Source organism: Moschus berezovskii, chromosome 16 (genome assembly GCF_049115385.1).
Source record: "Moschus berezovskii isolate FMDL1 chromosome 16, NW_MosBer_1.0, whole genome shotgun sequence".
Taxonomy (NCBI): Eukaryota; Metazoa; Chordata; class Mammalia; order Artiodactyla; family Moschidae; genus Moschus; species Moschus berezovskii.
This window is the reverse complement of record NC_142475.1, coordinates 46,012,895-46,028,835: the sequence shown is the minus strand read 5'-3', so window position 1 is coordinate 46,028,835 and position 15,941 is coordinate 46,012,895. Positions and strand designations below refer to the sequence as shown.

The window sequence follows — 15,941 nt, the reverse complement described above, 5'->3', positions numbered from 1 at the left end:
CTCAGCGGTAAAGAATCCAGCTGCCAATGCAGGAGACAGGAGTTCAATCCTTGCTCCAGGAAGATTCCACACGCTGTGGGACAACTAAGCCCATGTGCCTCAACTATTAAGCCTGTGCTCTAAAGCCCAGGAGCGGCAACTGTTGAGCCCACATGCTGCAACTACTGAAGCCCACCTACCTTAGTCTGTGTGCTGCAACAGGAGAAGCCACTGCAACAAACAGTTTAACAGTGACTGGATGATACAGGCAGAGGGCTTGAGCAATGTTCAGGAGGTTCAGTTGGTTACGACCTGGTGTTTATTTGCATGTGGACAGATGCATGGAAATTTCTTAGAGTTTTAGCTTGGGTAGCTCAGTGTGGGGGTGCATCGGACCACACATCTGAGAAGGAATATGAGCTAATGGGGAAGGTTGGAAGTGTGCTGGGTTTAGCTTGATTTGCCTGCGTTTCATTTGGGAAGAGTTGATCAGCACAGGGATAGTTAGAGCTTGAGAGAGGTCTCCAGTGACAAATTTGGAAGCTGTCTGCCTATAGGTGTATAAAAAATTGAATACAGCTTCTTCTGCATAGTACATTGTGTGGTCTTTTCCTCCTTATGCCTTTTAAGTTTTAGCAAAGAGGTACATCTCCATCAATACACAGTAATTATTATTATACCTCCGGGTTGTGCACGAACAGCGGAGTGATCTCATGCTTTAGGAAAAATGCAAGTAAACAGAGGCTTTGTGGTTGCTTTCTTCCAGGTGCATCCGTGGAAATGCCTGCCGCAGAGGGATCTAGCTTGAGTTGACCTTCCAGCGGCGCATCCTTTTGAGGACCCTTTGTGCAGTCCAAAATGGCAGAGAAGGTTCCCCCTGGCTTAAACAGGAAGACGTCAAGGTCGACACTTTCTCTTCCACCGGAACCAGTGGACATCATAAGGAGCAAAACGTGCTCCCGGAGGGTGAAGATCAACGTAGGGGGCCTCAACCACGAGGTCCTGTGGAGAACGTTGGACCGGTTGCCCAGGACCCGCCTGGGGAAGCTCCGGGACTGCAACACTCACGAGAGCCTCCTGGAGGTGTGCGATGACTACAACCTGAACGAGAACGAGTATTTCTTCGATCGGCACCCAGGAGCCTTCACTTCCATTTTAAATTTCTACCGGACAGGGAAACTCCACATGATGGAAGAAATGTGCGCTCTCTCTTTCGGCCAAGAGCTTGATTACTGGGGGATCGATGAGATCTACTTAGAGTCGTGCTGCCAAGCCAGGTATCATCAAAAGAAGGAGCAGATGAACGAAGAACTGCGGCGGGAGGCGGAGACCATGCGGGAACGCGAGGGTGAAGAGTTTGATAACACCTGCTGCCCTGAGAAGAGGAAGAAACTCTGGGACCTGCTGGAGAAGCCCAACTCGTCCGTGGCTGCCAAGGTATGAAAAGCAAGAGTGTGACTTTCCAACGCGTGGTTCAGAAAGGTGGCCCCTATATTCTAGACAGTGCTTTTCATGGTTTAAGTTGTTTGGGTAAGATGTAGCATAAGATGGCTATGCAGGGAGACGTCCTTTCCAAGATCGTATGGAGTGAAAACGAGTTATTCTTATTGATGAGGCATACAATGGCATTACTTTTTCCTAAGTGTTTTTTGTTACTTGGGAACAGCCTACGTGCTTGGATGTTGAAGACTGCTGACCACCCAGACACAGTCTGGGGTTGGTGACTTGGAGGCTGAGGGGAAAACATGAACTCAGATCCATCCAGTGTGGATTCTTGCAGAGAGGCCTGGGCACCATCCTGAATGGAGTGAGGTGCTGTCACTGAAAACGGAGGAGGTGCCTTCTGGCCTGGTTCTCTGGAGGAGCAGGGGAGACTGGAGAGCATGGTCCAGTGTAGACCAGCAGGGTTGGGGGCTTCCACAGGAGGAAGGATCCGCCTTATGGGGCAGTGTAAGGGGTGAATCAGTGTCAGCATGCATCAATTGACCTCCTCTTGTGAGGTTTGCTCTAACAGTGTTGTTTCTGTTGGTGTATACTTGTGTTCACAATTGAGATGTTCCCATCTCAGGTCATAAAGTGTTGGCTGAAAAGGAAGGTCAATTCATATTTTTCCATTGGTCTTGGATACATCTCAATCTAAGAGTGAAAATTTTGGCCACTAATTTCAGTATTTAATTCAATTGCATGACAGTGTTTATGTTACTCTATTTGGAGCTTTGAGGGTTAGCAGAAACTGATTTTCATTGCATATATTTAGTTCTTTATTTCAGTATGAATTGTAAGTAAAAAGCCCAAAGAGTCATCTTTAGCTGCAGAAGCATAGGATTGACATTTTGTGCCAATTAGATGAAAATGCAATATGGAGTAGAGAAGAGAAAACAGTGAATAATTCTATAAATTCTTTGGATTACTTACTGTCTTTATTTCCAGTTGTCTCTTACAAACAGTAAAAATTATGGAAATATAATTGATTCTGTGTGCCTTTGACTGAAAATTACAATTCTCCATAATCGTCTATAGCAGGTAAATAACATAAATTATCAATTGGATGCAGACTATCATAAAACTGCTTCTTTGCACTGATTGATATTTCTAGTTTTGCATCTTTTGACTTATAAAGGCATTTTACTTTCCGGCCAGGATGTGGAACTAAATGGAATAAAATATTATTTCTGCTGTTCATGATAAGGAAATGCACGTTTTGTGGCAGGCAAGTGAAAGATTTCAACTAGGTCTTTTGTAGTTAAGAATAATTCGCTTCCTTTTGTTTTATCTGTAAGAGAGAGATGTGGACTTTGGTTGAGAAAGGTTACTACTCTTTCCAATGTCAAACCTTTAAGTTACACATTTGAGTTACTACTAAAAACATGGAGTGAATTTTGAAGCTGAATAAGATAAATTCTGGGTTTAGGGGCTTATTTTGGGTGTCAAATGAACTCTTTCAAGATTTTAGGCAATTGAGGAATAAATCATTGTACCACCAGATGGTCCAGAGGGAGTTAGCCAAATATAAGCAGCTAAATCAAAGAAAATTTGAAAGGCCAATTTGATTTATTTGCTGATAACATTATTAACACACATCTAAAATTAAGTATTGTTATAGAAAAAAATTTCAAGTATGTACATGTTTTTTTCCAAAGAATTCCTGATAAGGTTGCAATAATGTCAGTAATTTCATTCCTGAGATAACAGAGTTTGTTTAATCTCTAAATTTTAGACAGAGAGCCATGTCTTGATCTCTAAGAAGGTGTTGTTGATAATGGCCTATTGTACATAGTTGTATATAATACATACACACACCCCTCTACATCAGACAGAGTATTTAAACCTGCTTCAGATTATGTTTGCACAGATATCTACCTGAAAACTATACCCAGCAGCCAAGGACCTTGGTTTTGGAAGATTTTGTGAAGTTGTAAATAATAAATCTGGTTCCAAATTATTAATCAAGCTAAACGAATCTCTGCTAGCCTAAGAAGGTTCTCTACTAAATTTTCATAAAGGATTTGTGTTTGTTTGTTTAAATGTGTACATTTCCCTCTCTGTTTGAATGGGGAAATATTAAAATATATTCTTTATATTTGATTGCATAGTAGTTATGTGAAAGTATTGTTCATTTGTCTGAGGTTTGGAGCCTTTTAGAAACAGCTCTGTATGATGCCTTATACAAACCACTAACTACCTTTCCTGTACTCTTCTCTGATCACCTAACTTGTTATTTTTCTGGAATAATTATTGGTGAGGGGAGTGCTAATGTGATGTGTGTGTGAATATGTGTGAATAGTATTTTTAAAACTTGGGGAAAATTCATTTTGTCAATGTTTCAGTAGGATTGTATTCTAGCTCTCACTATACTATAGGTACATCAGGATCCTGCTTGTGCTATGAAATTCTTATGCAGGAATGTTTGGAATCTGTGTTGTTTTCCTAACTTACTTGAGAGGTAAGATAACTTTGGAGGAAAGTATCTGTTTACCTTGCTTTTTCAATTATTGGTTGTGTGTGTGTGTGTAAAGTCGCTTCAGTGGTGTCCAACTCTTTGTGACTCTGTGGACTGTAGCCCACCATGCTCCTCTGTCCATAGTATTATCCAGGCAAGAATACTGGAGTGGCTTGCCATCAGTTATTGCTTATTCAGTTGAATGTTTATGGATGGTTCTCTGTGCACTACACACATTAGAGTAGACATGTAGAATCACTCCCTTCTCTCCAGAATTGAATAAATATTCTTAGCTTAAACAGGGATTTCATATCCTAGAAAATATTTGTTTTTGTCTCTTTTGGTTTTTCTGTATTTTATAATATTTCTATAGTAAAATATAAATGTTATGAAATTATATAATCCCTAGTATAACAGCACAAATTTGACATTTTATATCAAATATTCCATAGTAAGTTAAAATATCTATTCATTGATATGGAATAAATACTCAGTAATCTGTTATGTAATAATTGTTCAGTCTGTCCTAGGTGTATCCACTGTGATATGTAAAATTATTGCAAGGTCCACTGATCTGTCATACCATCTCTGGGTATGACCCTGACAGTAACAATTCAGCTCTTATAGAACATGCTTCTTGGTGTCATTTCTATTCATTGAGCTTTCTAGTATATTAATAAGTGAAAAAAAATGGCAAATAGAGTTTAAAAGCGTGATATATTTAAAATGTCTATATTTAACAAATTAACATTTTTACACACTTGTAGACTACCATGAAACACAATTGTACTTTCCCAAAATAGACACTTTGTGAAAAACGAAGTGTTTTTTGGGGCATGGTATCAACTGGTAATGGGACCTGAGTTTATATCTGTGTGATGGGCTTTGTTTTTCAATCCAATGTCTCTGGTGACTGTAAATTTTCCCTCCCATAGAGATAATGTATAAAGTTTACATTTGAGACTGTTTGTGAATGTGGAATCCAGTCAAATGGGCCTGGGGGATGGTTGGGACCAGTCTCTGGGTTACCACGACTTGGAATTGCAGGCTCTGGGACACCTGTCATTGGAACATGCAAGGGGAGGAGATGGGCTTAACTGGCTGCCAGTTTCCTGGGCAGTGATTTGGAATTAGATGTGATCCTGTACCTCTTCCAGCCCTGGGCAATTTAGTCAGCTTCTGAATTGGAAACATTTTCTTTTTCTCTTTGGCCTCTTCCCAAAGGAACTGCAGTAGTGATTCCCTTTTAAATACTGCTTACAGCGACTCGTGTCTGAGAGGTGTTTGAAAGCATTTATTTAGGGGAAATTGTTCTATGGCTGGTGGGATTATCAGCCTTTGGGATGAAAAACAACCAGGAAGACACACAGCCCATCTGAGAGTTGGAGGGGACTAGACTCAGTAGGGTACAGCGCCCTCACTAGGGTATCTGAGGAAGGTCAAGGGCAAAGGGAGTCAGTGGGTCTTCAGACAAACCCAATTAGGAATGGCTGAGCCCAAGAGGCAAACCTCAACCCAGCAAGTAAGTGGACATGGTGTGCTGACAGTGCTCTATAGCCTTCTCATGTGAAGTTCTCTCCGTCTGACGGATTGTTACTGGGCATGGTGGGGAGATTCCAGGGAAGGTGAGAAGTCTTTAGAAGCCACAGGCATGGAGAAAATGTGAGGCAGCTTCCCAGAATGAATCTCCCTGAGTTATGGGTGAGGGTTACCATGGTACATTTCCTGCTTGTCTCCTGAATGTTATGAGGAAACTTACCCTTACCCCTGGGTTGGTTATGATAGTGAAAGACACTTTCTTTTCTTACTTTTTCTTTCTTAAGTCTTGCTTATTTGAGTTAGGTGTCTGTGAAAGTGAAAGGGTTTGTGGCTCAGTCATGTCTCCCTCTTTGCAACCCCATGGATGGTAGCCCACCAGGCTCCTCTGTCCATGGGATTCTCCAGGCAAGAACACTGGAATGGGTTTCCATTTCCTTATCTTCCAGACCCAGGGATTGAACTCCAGTCTCCTGCATTGCAGGCAGACTCTTTGCCATCTGAGAAACCAGAAAAACACGAGGTGTCTTTGGTTGTAAGTAAAAGAAATGTGCTGGCAATAGTAGTAGTAGAACAACATGGTGTCCGCTGGCTCCTGAATTTGAAATATCACAGTTTCAACTACCAGGGCAGGGACAAGTTCAATCCTCAGTTTGTCCCAAGTCTAAAATCTCAGGGGGAGTGTTCAACTTAGGCCAAGTACCCACTCTAAGCCAACCACCTGTGGTTAGGACAGCCAACATGTCGATCCCAGGAGTCGGGTCAGGAAACCAGACTGTAAGCAGTCTTAATAAGGACAATATAAGGACATTGCCACTTCTGCCACTTCTGTTCATCTGAGCCAGCACAGAGAGAGCCACCCAACAGTCCTGTTGGACAGGATCCTGGGTCATTGGGGGCCACTGTTTATCATCTGCTTCTCTCTCTTCAGTTTCCCCCTTTCCCCTCAGCTGCCATGTTTTTTAAGGGGTACCTTTTCCCCATTCTCTTCTCCTCCTCCCTTTCCCCAACGCCCCTTCTCTCTCTGTGTCTCTCTTTCATCCTCAGGAAAATGGAAAGGGTGATTGAATAAAGAATTATTAACTTTTTCAGTAATGACCCCTAAGGAAAAAATTAAGCTAAATTTAAATTCTCTCTAAAGAAAGATACTGCATATGAAAGAATATGATTTTGTCAGGTAGGTTCGACACTGAAGGGCTACAAACTGTTGAAATAGCTAAGAATTTTTTCACCCCTCCCCACAAGAACCAATTTTCTCCTCTTGGCACTGACACTGAGAATGCATCAAATGGAGGAAGGCAATGACTGTGTTTCCTGCTTCTGGCTCATGAGCTCCAAGGTTCACATGGCCACCATCACTGGTGGGACGCAGCAGAGTCCTTAGAGCAAGCATGGGAAGGGGCCGGAGACCTCGGTTATCATTGGATCAAGAGGGAAGTTGGCCAGGATAGATGTCTGCAGTCTGTCCCTAGACCTCCAGCTCTCTGAAGAGCCAGAGACCAGAGTTATGAATTTCCCAGGAAATGGTGCCTGTTCTTCGCCCTTCAATGATAACCGCCCTCTCTATTCTGATGGAATTAGAGTGTAGACCTTTCAAGTCACAGAAATAGTAAAAAGAAAATAAATCCAAATAAAACAAAACTCCTTGCATTCATCAAGAGGAAAAGAATACTTAACATTCTGATTCTATTTATAGTATATGGATCAGTTAGCCTCATGCTTCGAATGAAAAAAGAAAGGTATGAAAACAAAGCCATAAATTATTTCCTTTTAGTCTAAGAAGAAAACTTTCACATGTTATGCATGTGTATATATACATATATATACACACACACACACATACATAATTCTCTACTATACACACACACACACACATATATGTCTATCTATATTTATAGTTGGGCTTCCCTGGTGGCTCAGAGGTTAAAGCGTCTGCCTCCAATGCGGGAGACCCGGGTTCGATCCCTGGGTCGGGAAGATCCCCTGGAGAAGGAAATGGTAACCCACTCCAGTAATCTTGCCTGGAGAATCCCATGGATGGAGAAGCCTGGTAGGCTACAGTCCACGGGGTCGCAAAGAGTCGGACACGACTGAGCGACTGAATGGAATGGATGGATATTTATAGTTAGGTGAACAACACTGCTCATACAAAACCCTCAGTTTAGCTTTCTGATAACTTTCTTAGTGATTAACAGTAACCATCAAAACCATAAATGGGCGACCCAAAATAAACATGCCATGTGAGTACACACAGAAATCTCCCTGCACTGGGCCCTTCTGTGGATTGAGCCGTACTCTACTTCTTGCCTTGAATTGTCAGTGGCCTAATTAGTGCGCTGGTCGTGCTGTTTCTGTGCCAAATGCTTGCTGATTTCACTTCTTGGCTTTTCCTTTCTGCATTCCAGCTGCACAGATTAGGTTTTTGCGTTTTTCTGTTAACAGGGCACAAGGGTTTGGAGGTGCTCACAGGAGTTAACAGAACTTGGCCAGTCTGTGGATGATTCAATTGGAGATAAGTTTTTCTTTTTTAAAATATATAATTCATGAAGATTAACAGGCTGAAAGTCTGGAAGAAATTAGGTATAAGAGAATAAAACAGATAAGGTAGAAAACAACATTGGGCTTTTAAAGAATATTATTTATTTTTAATTGGAGGATAATTGCTTTTCAATATTATGTTGGTTTCTGCCAGATATCAACATGAATCAGCCATAGGTGTACGCATGTCCCCTCCCTCTTGAAAATCCCTCCCACCTTCCTCTCTTTGATGAAGATGGCTCAGTTACTCCATTGTTTGGTTCCAGATCCATGCATCTCTGCTTTTCCCAAAAAGCTGCCCTGAAAATGCACCACTCTTTGTCCACTTGGCCTCATTTGATCAGAAAGAGAAAGGTGAAAAAAGAAGAAATTGCTAGAAAATTCACATCCCATATGCTTTTAGCAGAGGGGGCCGTAAGTCCTGGTTGTGCTGAGAATACACCAGTTAAAGTTGTTAAACTTTTGCCCTACTCTTGCAAGGAGATCCAACCAGTTCATTCTAAAGGAGATTAATCCTGGGTGTTCATTGGAGGGACTGATGCTAAAGCTGAAACTCCAATATTTTGGCCACCTCATGCAAAGAGTTGACTCACTGGAAAAGACTCTGATGCTGGGAAAGATTGGGGGCGGGAGGAGAAGGGGACCACAGAGAGTGAGATGGCTGGATGGTATCACCGACTCGATGGACATGAGTTTGAGTGAACTCTGGGAGTTGGTGATGGACAGGGAGGCCTGGCGTGCTGTGATTCATGGGGACGCAAAGAGTCGGACACGACTGAGCCACTGAACTGAACTGAACTGAACTGAATTATTAATAACATCGACTTCCATTCTTAAAAAGTATCCCACTTTGAGCAATAAAGTATGTGATCACCTTACATGAGAGTATTTTTTTTTTTTAATTATCCACAAATCGTATGTGTTTCATTTCCTCTTTACTTCTTGGTTATGTCTTAGGAGGGCAGTCTTAATTTTCACCTCTTGAAAAATCACTAGTTTCCATTAAATACTAAAAGAAGACATTCAGATTCCTTTCAAGCTTGATTTTTAAACCTCAGTTTTATGTGGGGGGGCATCCTATGGTATCATAGAGATTCATACAGGACACATCCTTCATTTAAAATATTTAAAAATAATAAGAGTGATAGGAGCTTTTAAGGCATCAGTCAGTCTGAAAATTTTTCTTGTCCACCGATAGCCTGGTGGTTGTTAAAACTCTTCCTACCTCTGCAGTGGAGTAGAGAAGGATAAAAGAGTTCCCAGGTCACAGCTGCCAGCATTTTCCATGGAGTATGTGACATTGGAGGCAAGCTGTACTTCCTATATCTGTAACGTTGTAGTTGATGATAGCTTTATAGTTTACAGTGAGAACTTTGAAGAATTTCAAGAGACAGAGACTTCTCAGCAATTGCTCTGTCAGTCGACACACAAACATAACCAATCTAGAAAAAAGCTGTTTGACATCTATCAGCTGGGAACAGAGAACTATAGTGATGGGCAATGGGAAAGTGGAGGAGGAAGGTGTTTGTTCTCATCCTTCTAAAACGTTTCCAGGAGGCACTGAAAGTGAACATCAGAGCACTATCAGACTCTGCACCATGTATTATTTATTTGCAGCTGTATATACATCAGTGTTTAAGTTAGCTCGTTAGCTAATGCAGATTTTTTTCCCCATCTTAAGTCATCCCCTTTAATGTCTTTATAAAGCTTTAAATGAAACAGTTCTGGATATTACCAGCTATCAAGTAGATAACTCCAACTGATGTTGGTGGTCAAGTTTCTGTGTCTTGGGTGGGCGAACCATGTAGCAGCAACCTTCACATAGTGTCACCTGAACTAGGTCAGTTCTTGAGTGTGTGTGTATGAGAGTGTTTCTCGTATACTGAGTTGACTGAAAAGTTCATCTGGGTTTTTCAAACGATGTTATGGAAAAACTGAAAGGAAATTTTTGGTCAACTCAATATAATACAATTCTACCTCTCCATTAGAATGTATTATAAAAACCCACCTGCACAAAAATGCAGTGAACTTCAACCTGTATTTGGTAACTTAGGTACAGCTTTGTCATCCAATTAAGACAGCTTGTTCAGAATATAAAGTTTATATTTAAATATAAAGCTAATCTGATTCGGCCTGAAGTCCATGGAAGTGTTCTAATGGTCCAAGAATAGCAGGAAGAAGTATTTTCATTAGTGTCCCAGGATTTTGTTTCAGGATGCTAGAGGTCATTGCCACCCTGGATCTCATGCTTTTACTTACGTCTTGTTGAGTCACTCTCGACATAACCACAAGTGTTGAATGCTACTTTAAATAGCTCCTCAAGCCTAAGCCACAGCAGGACAAGGACAGCCAAGTAATCCCAGCGCAGCTCTGAATGGGGTTGCTTGATTGGAGCATACTTCACTGCAGTCAACCTCAGGATATTTGTATATGAATGAAAGAACCTCCAACCTTCTGATCATCACGTTTTATAAACGTAGAGTGTGATTTTAGATGTTGGTGTGCAGTTGTCTTATCTGGTGTCATCTAAATTAATTCCACAGCCAAATGTGTTCCTCATGTTAGTTTTTTTTTTTTTTAATTCATATTTTAGTTTGCATCTTGGAGTTACCTCTAAGTTTTTGGCAACATTTTGTATAGGACTATCTAACTTGTGGGTTTCTCTGACGACTCAGTGGTAAAGAACCCGTCTGCCATACAGGAGATAAGGAGTTCTATCCGTGGGTCAGGAAGATCTCCTAGAGAAGGAAATGGCTACCCTCTTCAGTGTTCTTGGCTGGGAAATCCCATGGACAGAGGAGCCTGGCGGGCTATAGTCCATGCAGTTGCAAAGAGTCAGTCATGACTTAGCAACTAAACAACAATCTAACTTAAACATTGGTGTCCAAACATGCTCTTTCAGCCAGAATTTGGTTGAACTGGAAATAAATCACACCACTGTCTATGAAATGTACCAGCAGATATGTACTGTGATAAATTTGATGTATTTCATTAATACAGTGGAAAACTAGCAGAGACCCTGTATAGTATCCTTAAGGTAAGCATCCTGTTCTATTTCAGTGCAGTTTTTAGTTTAGAGGCAGAAAAATACTGGTAAGCAATCTTGTTTTTTAAAAGGTGATAATTTGCTATACTACAGATGCAATGAACTACATATACAATGAAAGAAAATATGAAATAGTAGGCTAGAATCTAGGATAACATGAATTTATGCTTAGATATTTGCTATGTAGAAAAGCTAGTACATTTTATTATATTTTGTAAATGAGTTCTGCAAGTGTGAAAATTACTGTTTTATATAAGTAAAGTAATTGAATTATGAGTAGTATTAAAATTCAAAGCAAAGATCTGTTTTAAGCACTGGTATTTATTTTTCAAAGTCTTGCTCATGATCCATTATAAATATTTTAAATTGCATGGCGTGTTTACAAAGTGCTAATCACCTGTACTTTTTTTTTTCCAAAGTTTTGAATATAGATTATACATGAAGTAGCTTAAAGGAGAGCAAACCATTTGATAGGCTTATTTTATTATTAACATTATATTGGATATGTTTATCTATTGAAAAAAAAATGTTACAATGGGAAAAATTGCTTTGTGTTCTGTGTGTGCCTGTGTTTAAGTTATCCGGCGAATGCCAAAGTGTTGATGAACTTTTCTACCCCGTTGCCCTTTGATGCATACATCTGAAACTGAGTCTGAAGATCAGCTGATAGTCTGTGCTGTTTTATCAGACATTCTGACCTGGCTGTGATGCTGTGGCCTCACAGTGTAATTTTAGTTACGAAAAGGTTCTCCAAGGCGCCATGTTGCCACCAGTGGGCACTTTGAAAAATATCCAAATGCCTTTCTCACTGCAGCTCAAACCAAAGGAAGCAAGATCTTTATTACTTCCTTTCAGCTCTTATTTCCTCTCTGTCTGAGGAGGCTCACCTTCTGCTTGTCCTCTTTGCTCCATACCTGCTTCTTAGTTCTTTCACTTGGGTCAGCGCTTCCACAGGAATACAAAAGAAACCCTGCTCCCCTGCCTGCTCCACATATAGCCCTGCAGATTCCCTCCAGAGTCTTCCTCATCAAGGCCTGTTTTGGCGGCACTTTCTTTTTTTAATTGGAGGACAATTGCTTTACAACCTTGTGTTGTTTTCCTTCATACATCAGCATGAATCAGCCATATGTATACACATAACCCCTCTCTCTTGAACGTCCCTCCCGCCTCATCCTACCCCTCTAGGTTGTCACAGAGCACCAAACTGAGCTCCCTGGGCTGTATAGCAACTTCCCATTAACTATCTGTTTTACACAAGGTAATGTGTATATTTCAATGCTACTCCCTCCGTTCGTTCCATACTCCTTCCTCCGCTGTGCCCACACATCCGTTCTCTATGTCTGAGTCTCTATTCCTGCCCTGCAAATAAGTTCATCAGTATCATTTTTCTAGATTCCATTTATATGTATTAATATACGATATTTGTTTTTCTCTTTCTGACTTACTTCACTCTGTACAACAGGCTCTAGGTTCATCCACCTCACTAGAACTGACTCAGATTTGTTTATTTTTATGGATAAGTAGTATTCCATAGTATATATGTACCACAGCTTCCTTATCCACTCATCTGTCAATGGACAGCTAGGTTGCTTTCATGTCCTGACTACTTTAAATAGCACTGCAGTGGACATTGGAATACATGTGTATTTCTCAATAATGGTTTTCTCTGGGTATGCACCCAGTATTGGATTGCTAGGTCATATGGTAGTTTTGTTCCTAGTTTTTAAAGAAATCTCCATACTGTTTTCCATAGTGGCTATATTAATTTGCATTCCCACCAACAGTGCAGGAGGATTCCCTTTACTCCACACTCTCTCCAGCATTATTGTTAGTAGATTTTTTGATGATGACCATTCTGACCAGTGTGAGGTGATACCTCATTGTAGTTTTGACTTGCATTTCTCTAATAATAAGCAATATTGAGCCTTTTTTCACGTGTTTATTAGCCATCTGGATGGGTGACACTTTCTTGAACAGCTATTGATTTCCATTTAATTTGACTCCAAATGGATTTCACATTTGTCTTTAGCCTAGCTCTAAATCTTTTCATGAGATGACAGCTACCAGATGAGAGACAGGCATCCTGAAAAATCCAGACTTCATTTTTGTCGTTAATTAAAAATTTTTTTAATATTTATTTTTATTTGTTTTGTTGTGCTAGATCATAGTTACAGCATGGGAACTCTTAGTTGCAGCATGTGGTACCTAGGTCTCTGACCGGGAATTGAACCCGGGCCCCCTGCATTGGGAATTCAGAGACTTAGCCACTGGTCCACTAGGGAAGTCTCTGTCTTTTAATTTATAAACAGGCATTTATGTTTCTTCATCCTAAGCATCAGAGCCTGAGAGTAGGTAGATATTTTTTCTTTTCAACGCTTTAAAAGTAATATCAAAATATTATAGTACTTTTCCTCTTTGTTTGAGAGAAACTAATTCTTCACCCACCCCGTTCCCTCTCTTAATCCATGAGCTCTGCCCATGAAATGAAGCTGGTTTTTCTTTCTACTCCCTCATAATACTTGTCACTAACCCCAGAACCTCTGTTTTAAACAGAAATTTAACTCTGGGGAAAGAGACTGTGGTTAATGGATACCTGATACAGTCACAGATGGGTTTTCCGGGTGGCGCCGGTGATAAAGAACTCACTTGCCAATGCAGGAGACATAAGAGAGGCAGGTTCGCTCCCTGGGTTGGGAAGATCCTCTGAAGGAGGGCACAGCAACCCACTCCAGTATTCTTGCCTGGAGAATCCCATGGACAGATGGTCCACGAGGTCACAAAAAGTCAGACATGACTGAAGCAACCGATCACACACGCACAGTCACAGATGCTTTTTCAAGGCTATACCGACTTTTGAGTCTTCTGTGAGATCTAGCTATCACTTCCAATATCATCAGAGTTCTTGCTACACTTTCACTCTGTCTCTTATCCCGAGCCAGTTGTCTTTATTTTTATTTTTCTAACAATAGCGCTTCCTTCACAACCTGGTAAAAAACGAACCCTGTTCCCTGAAGTCCAGAGTCATGATGTGAAGGCCACATTTTCTTGTCCCTTCAGTAATTAGGATGACCTTCCTGAAAGGGCAGGAGGGAAAGAATTTATATTGGGTGTCTGCTGTGTGTCATACACAGAACTGGGAGATGTTTCACGTTGACCACTTACAACCGAGGTCAGCAAATGTTTTCTGTCAAGGGCCAGGTAGTAAATATTTTCAGCCGAGAAGGCCATACGGTCTCTGTCACTACTACTTAGTTCTTTCTAGTGTGAAAGTAGCCAGACACCACGTAAAGAAATGGGCCTATCTGGGTTCCAATAAACCTTGACAGCAGCCTGGATCTGGCTTGTGGGCCATAATTTGCCTCCCGCTACTTTATATCAACATCATGAAAAAAACAATTCCATTATACAGTTAAGAGAGCTGCAACTCAGAAATATCAAATTGTGTGTATTGTCCCTCACTAAGAGGCACGTTGGGATCTGTATCTGTTCTGTTGGAAGCCTGACTTTCCCATGGTTCTTCTTGTCCATTTGTGTTTATCAGTCCTTTCTCATCATCGTCCAGTGTTCCTGTCCCAGCCGAAGAGTCATTGAAGACTTTGGTTTGTGGCTAAAAATCATCTTCTTACTGTACCCCTTGGGTGTCACTGGGGACGACTACCTGTCATTCAGTTCCAGCTTTAATAGCCCTCATCTTGAACTGACTTAGCACAGGAAGGAAATTATCTTTGAAATTTTCTTCTCTGATGATAACCATTTTCCCACCTCTTGAACTCTGATCACAACCATGGAGCCTTCCTTTTTCCACTAAATGTATGCTTTGTCCCTACTGCAAACTCTTTTGCCTTTACTTATCCTATTATTTTTCTTTTTTTAATTTAATTTTTTATTTTTATTTATTTATTTTTTTAATCCATTGAGATAGCAGGATCCACTGGCCTGGTCAAGGCCTTGATCATCTCGTATTTGTATGGTGGCCGTGTCACTGACTGGACTTTCTCACTTCATCTTCCCCTCTACTTCTCACCTATTCTCCATGTAACCAATGGAATTACCTTTAAAATACGTGCCACTGATTGGGCCAATTCTGAACTCTGAACTTCAGTGATTTCCCGTTGTCTGCAGCCTAGTTCAGACTCCCTAGCTCTGCATTTAAGCTTCATCCTATCCAACCTTCCTGTCCAGCCACATGCCTTACAACTCCTCATACACTGGACTCCCAGTTTTTCCAGACCGTCAACCTTCCCTGAAGACAGGGCCCTGGTCTAGACAGGTGTCTGCTGCACTCAACAAGCAGTCCATCCATCCAAAAAGGACACCTGCTTTACTTATTTGCACTGGGTACGCTGGCGAGAGCCACACCTGCGCACACCTGGCACGTTCCTGTGGCCACCACTGCTTGCCTGACCTGGAATGCCCTCTGCCCTTTCTCTTTCCTTCCTTGTGTCTCAGCCCAGATGACCTCCTGTGATGTCCACCTGATTCTCCCTCCTGTTTTCTCCTCACTCTTTCTTTATACTGGTAATCTAGAGGTCCTATCTGAGCCTTGTCACGTCCTCAGCTAGGTTGTCACATTTGAGGGATCAAACTCCCAAGTTTTATCTTCAGCTCCTGACACCTAACACAGTGGCCACTCAGTACCTACCAGTAAATGACACTGGAGGGCAGACATGGTGACAAGACCAATGTTTCATAGTATTTCTGTTTCTCTATGAAGATTAACCAATACAGATAGAGGTAGATTATTCAGCCCAGTGATGAAACCTGAATAATGCTCAGTTTGTTTTAGGCAGTTCAAGGAGGCTGAGTATCTCACCCATTTTAGATGGCTTTATGTTTTTGAAATCAGCTGAGAGCCACAGATGTGGGTTTCCCATTTTTACTTTGTATAAATTCTCCATCTAG

General features: G+C 41.1%; 1 protein-coding gene across 1 annotated transcript in view; it reads left to right on the top strand.

The window, feature by feature from the left end:
* The first annotated feature begins 757 nt into the window (after positions 1-757).
* KCNB2 (potassium voltage-gated channel subfamily B member 2) overlaps positions 758-15,941 on the top strand; it is a 450,306-nt gene continuing 435,122 nt past the window's right edge. The window contains exon 1 of the mRNA XM_055432374.2: positions 758-1,416. Coding sequence (XP_055288349.1) covers positions 838-1,416 — 579 coding nt within the window. The 5' untranslated portion in view covers positions 758-837. The remainder of the gene's footprint in view (positions 1,417-15,941) is intronic.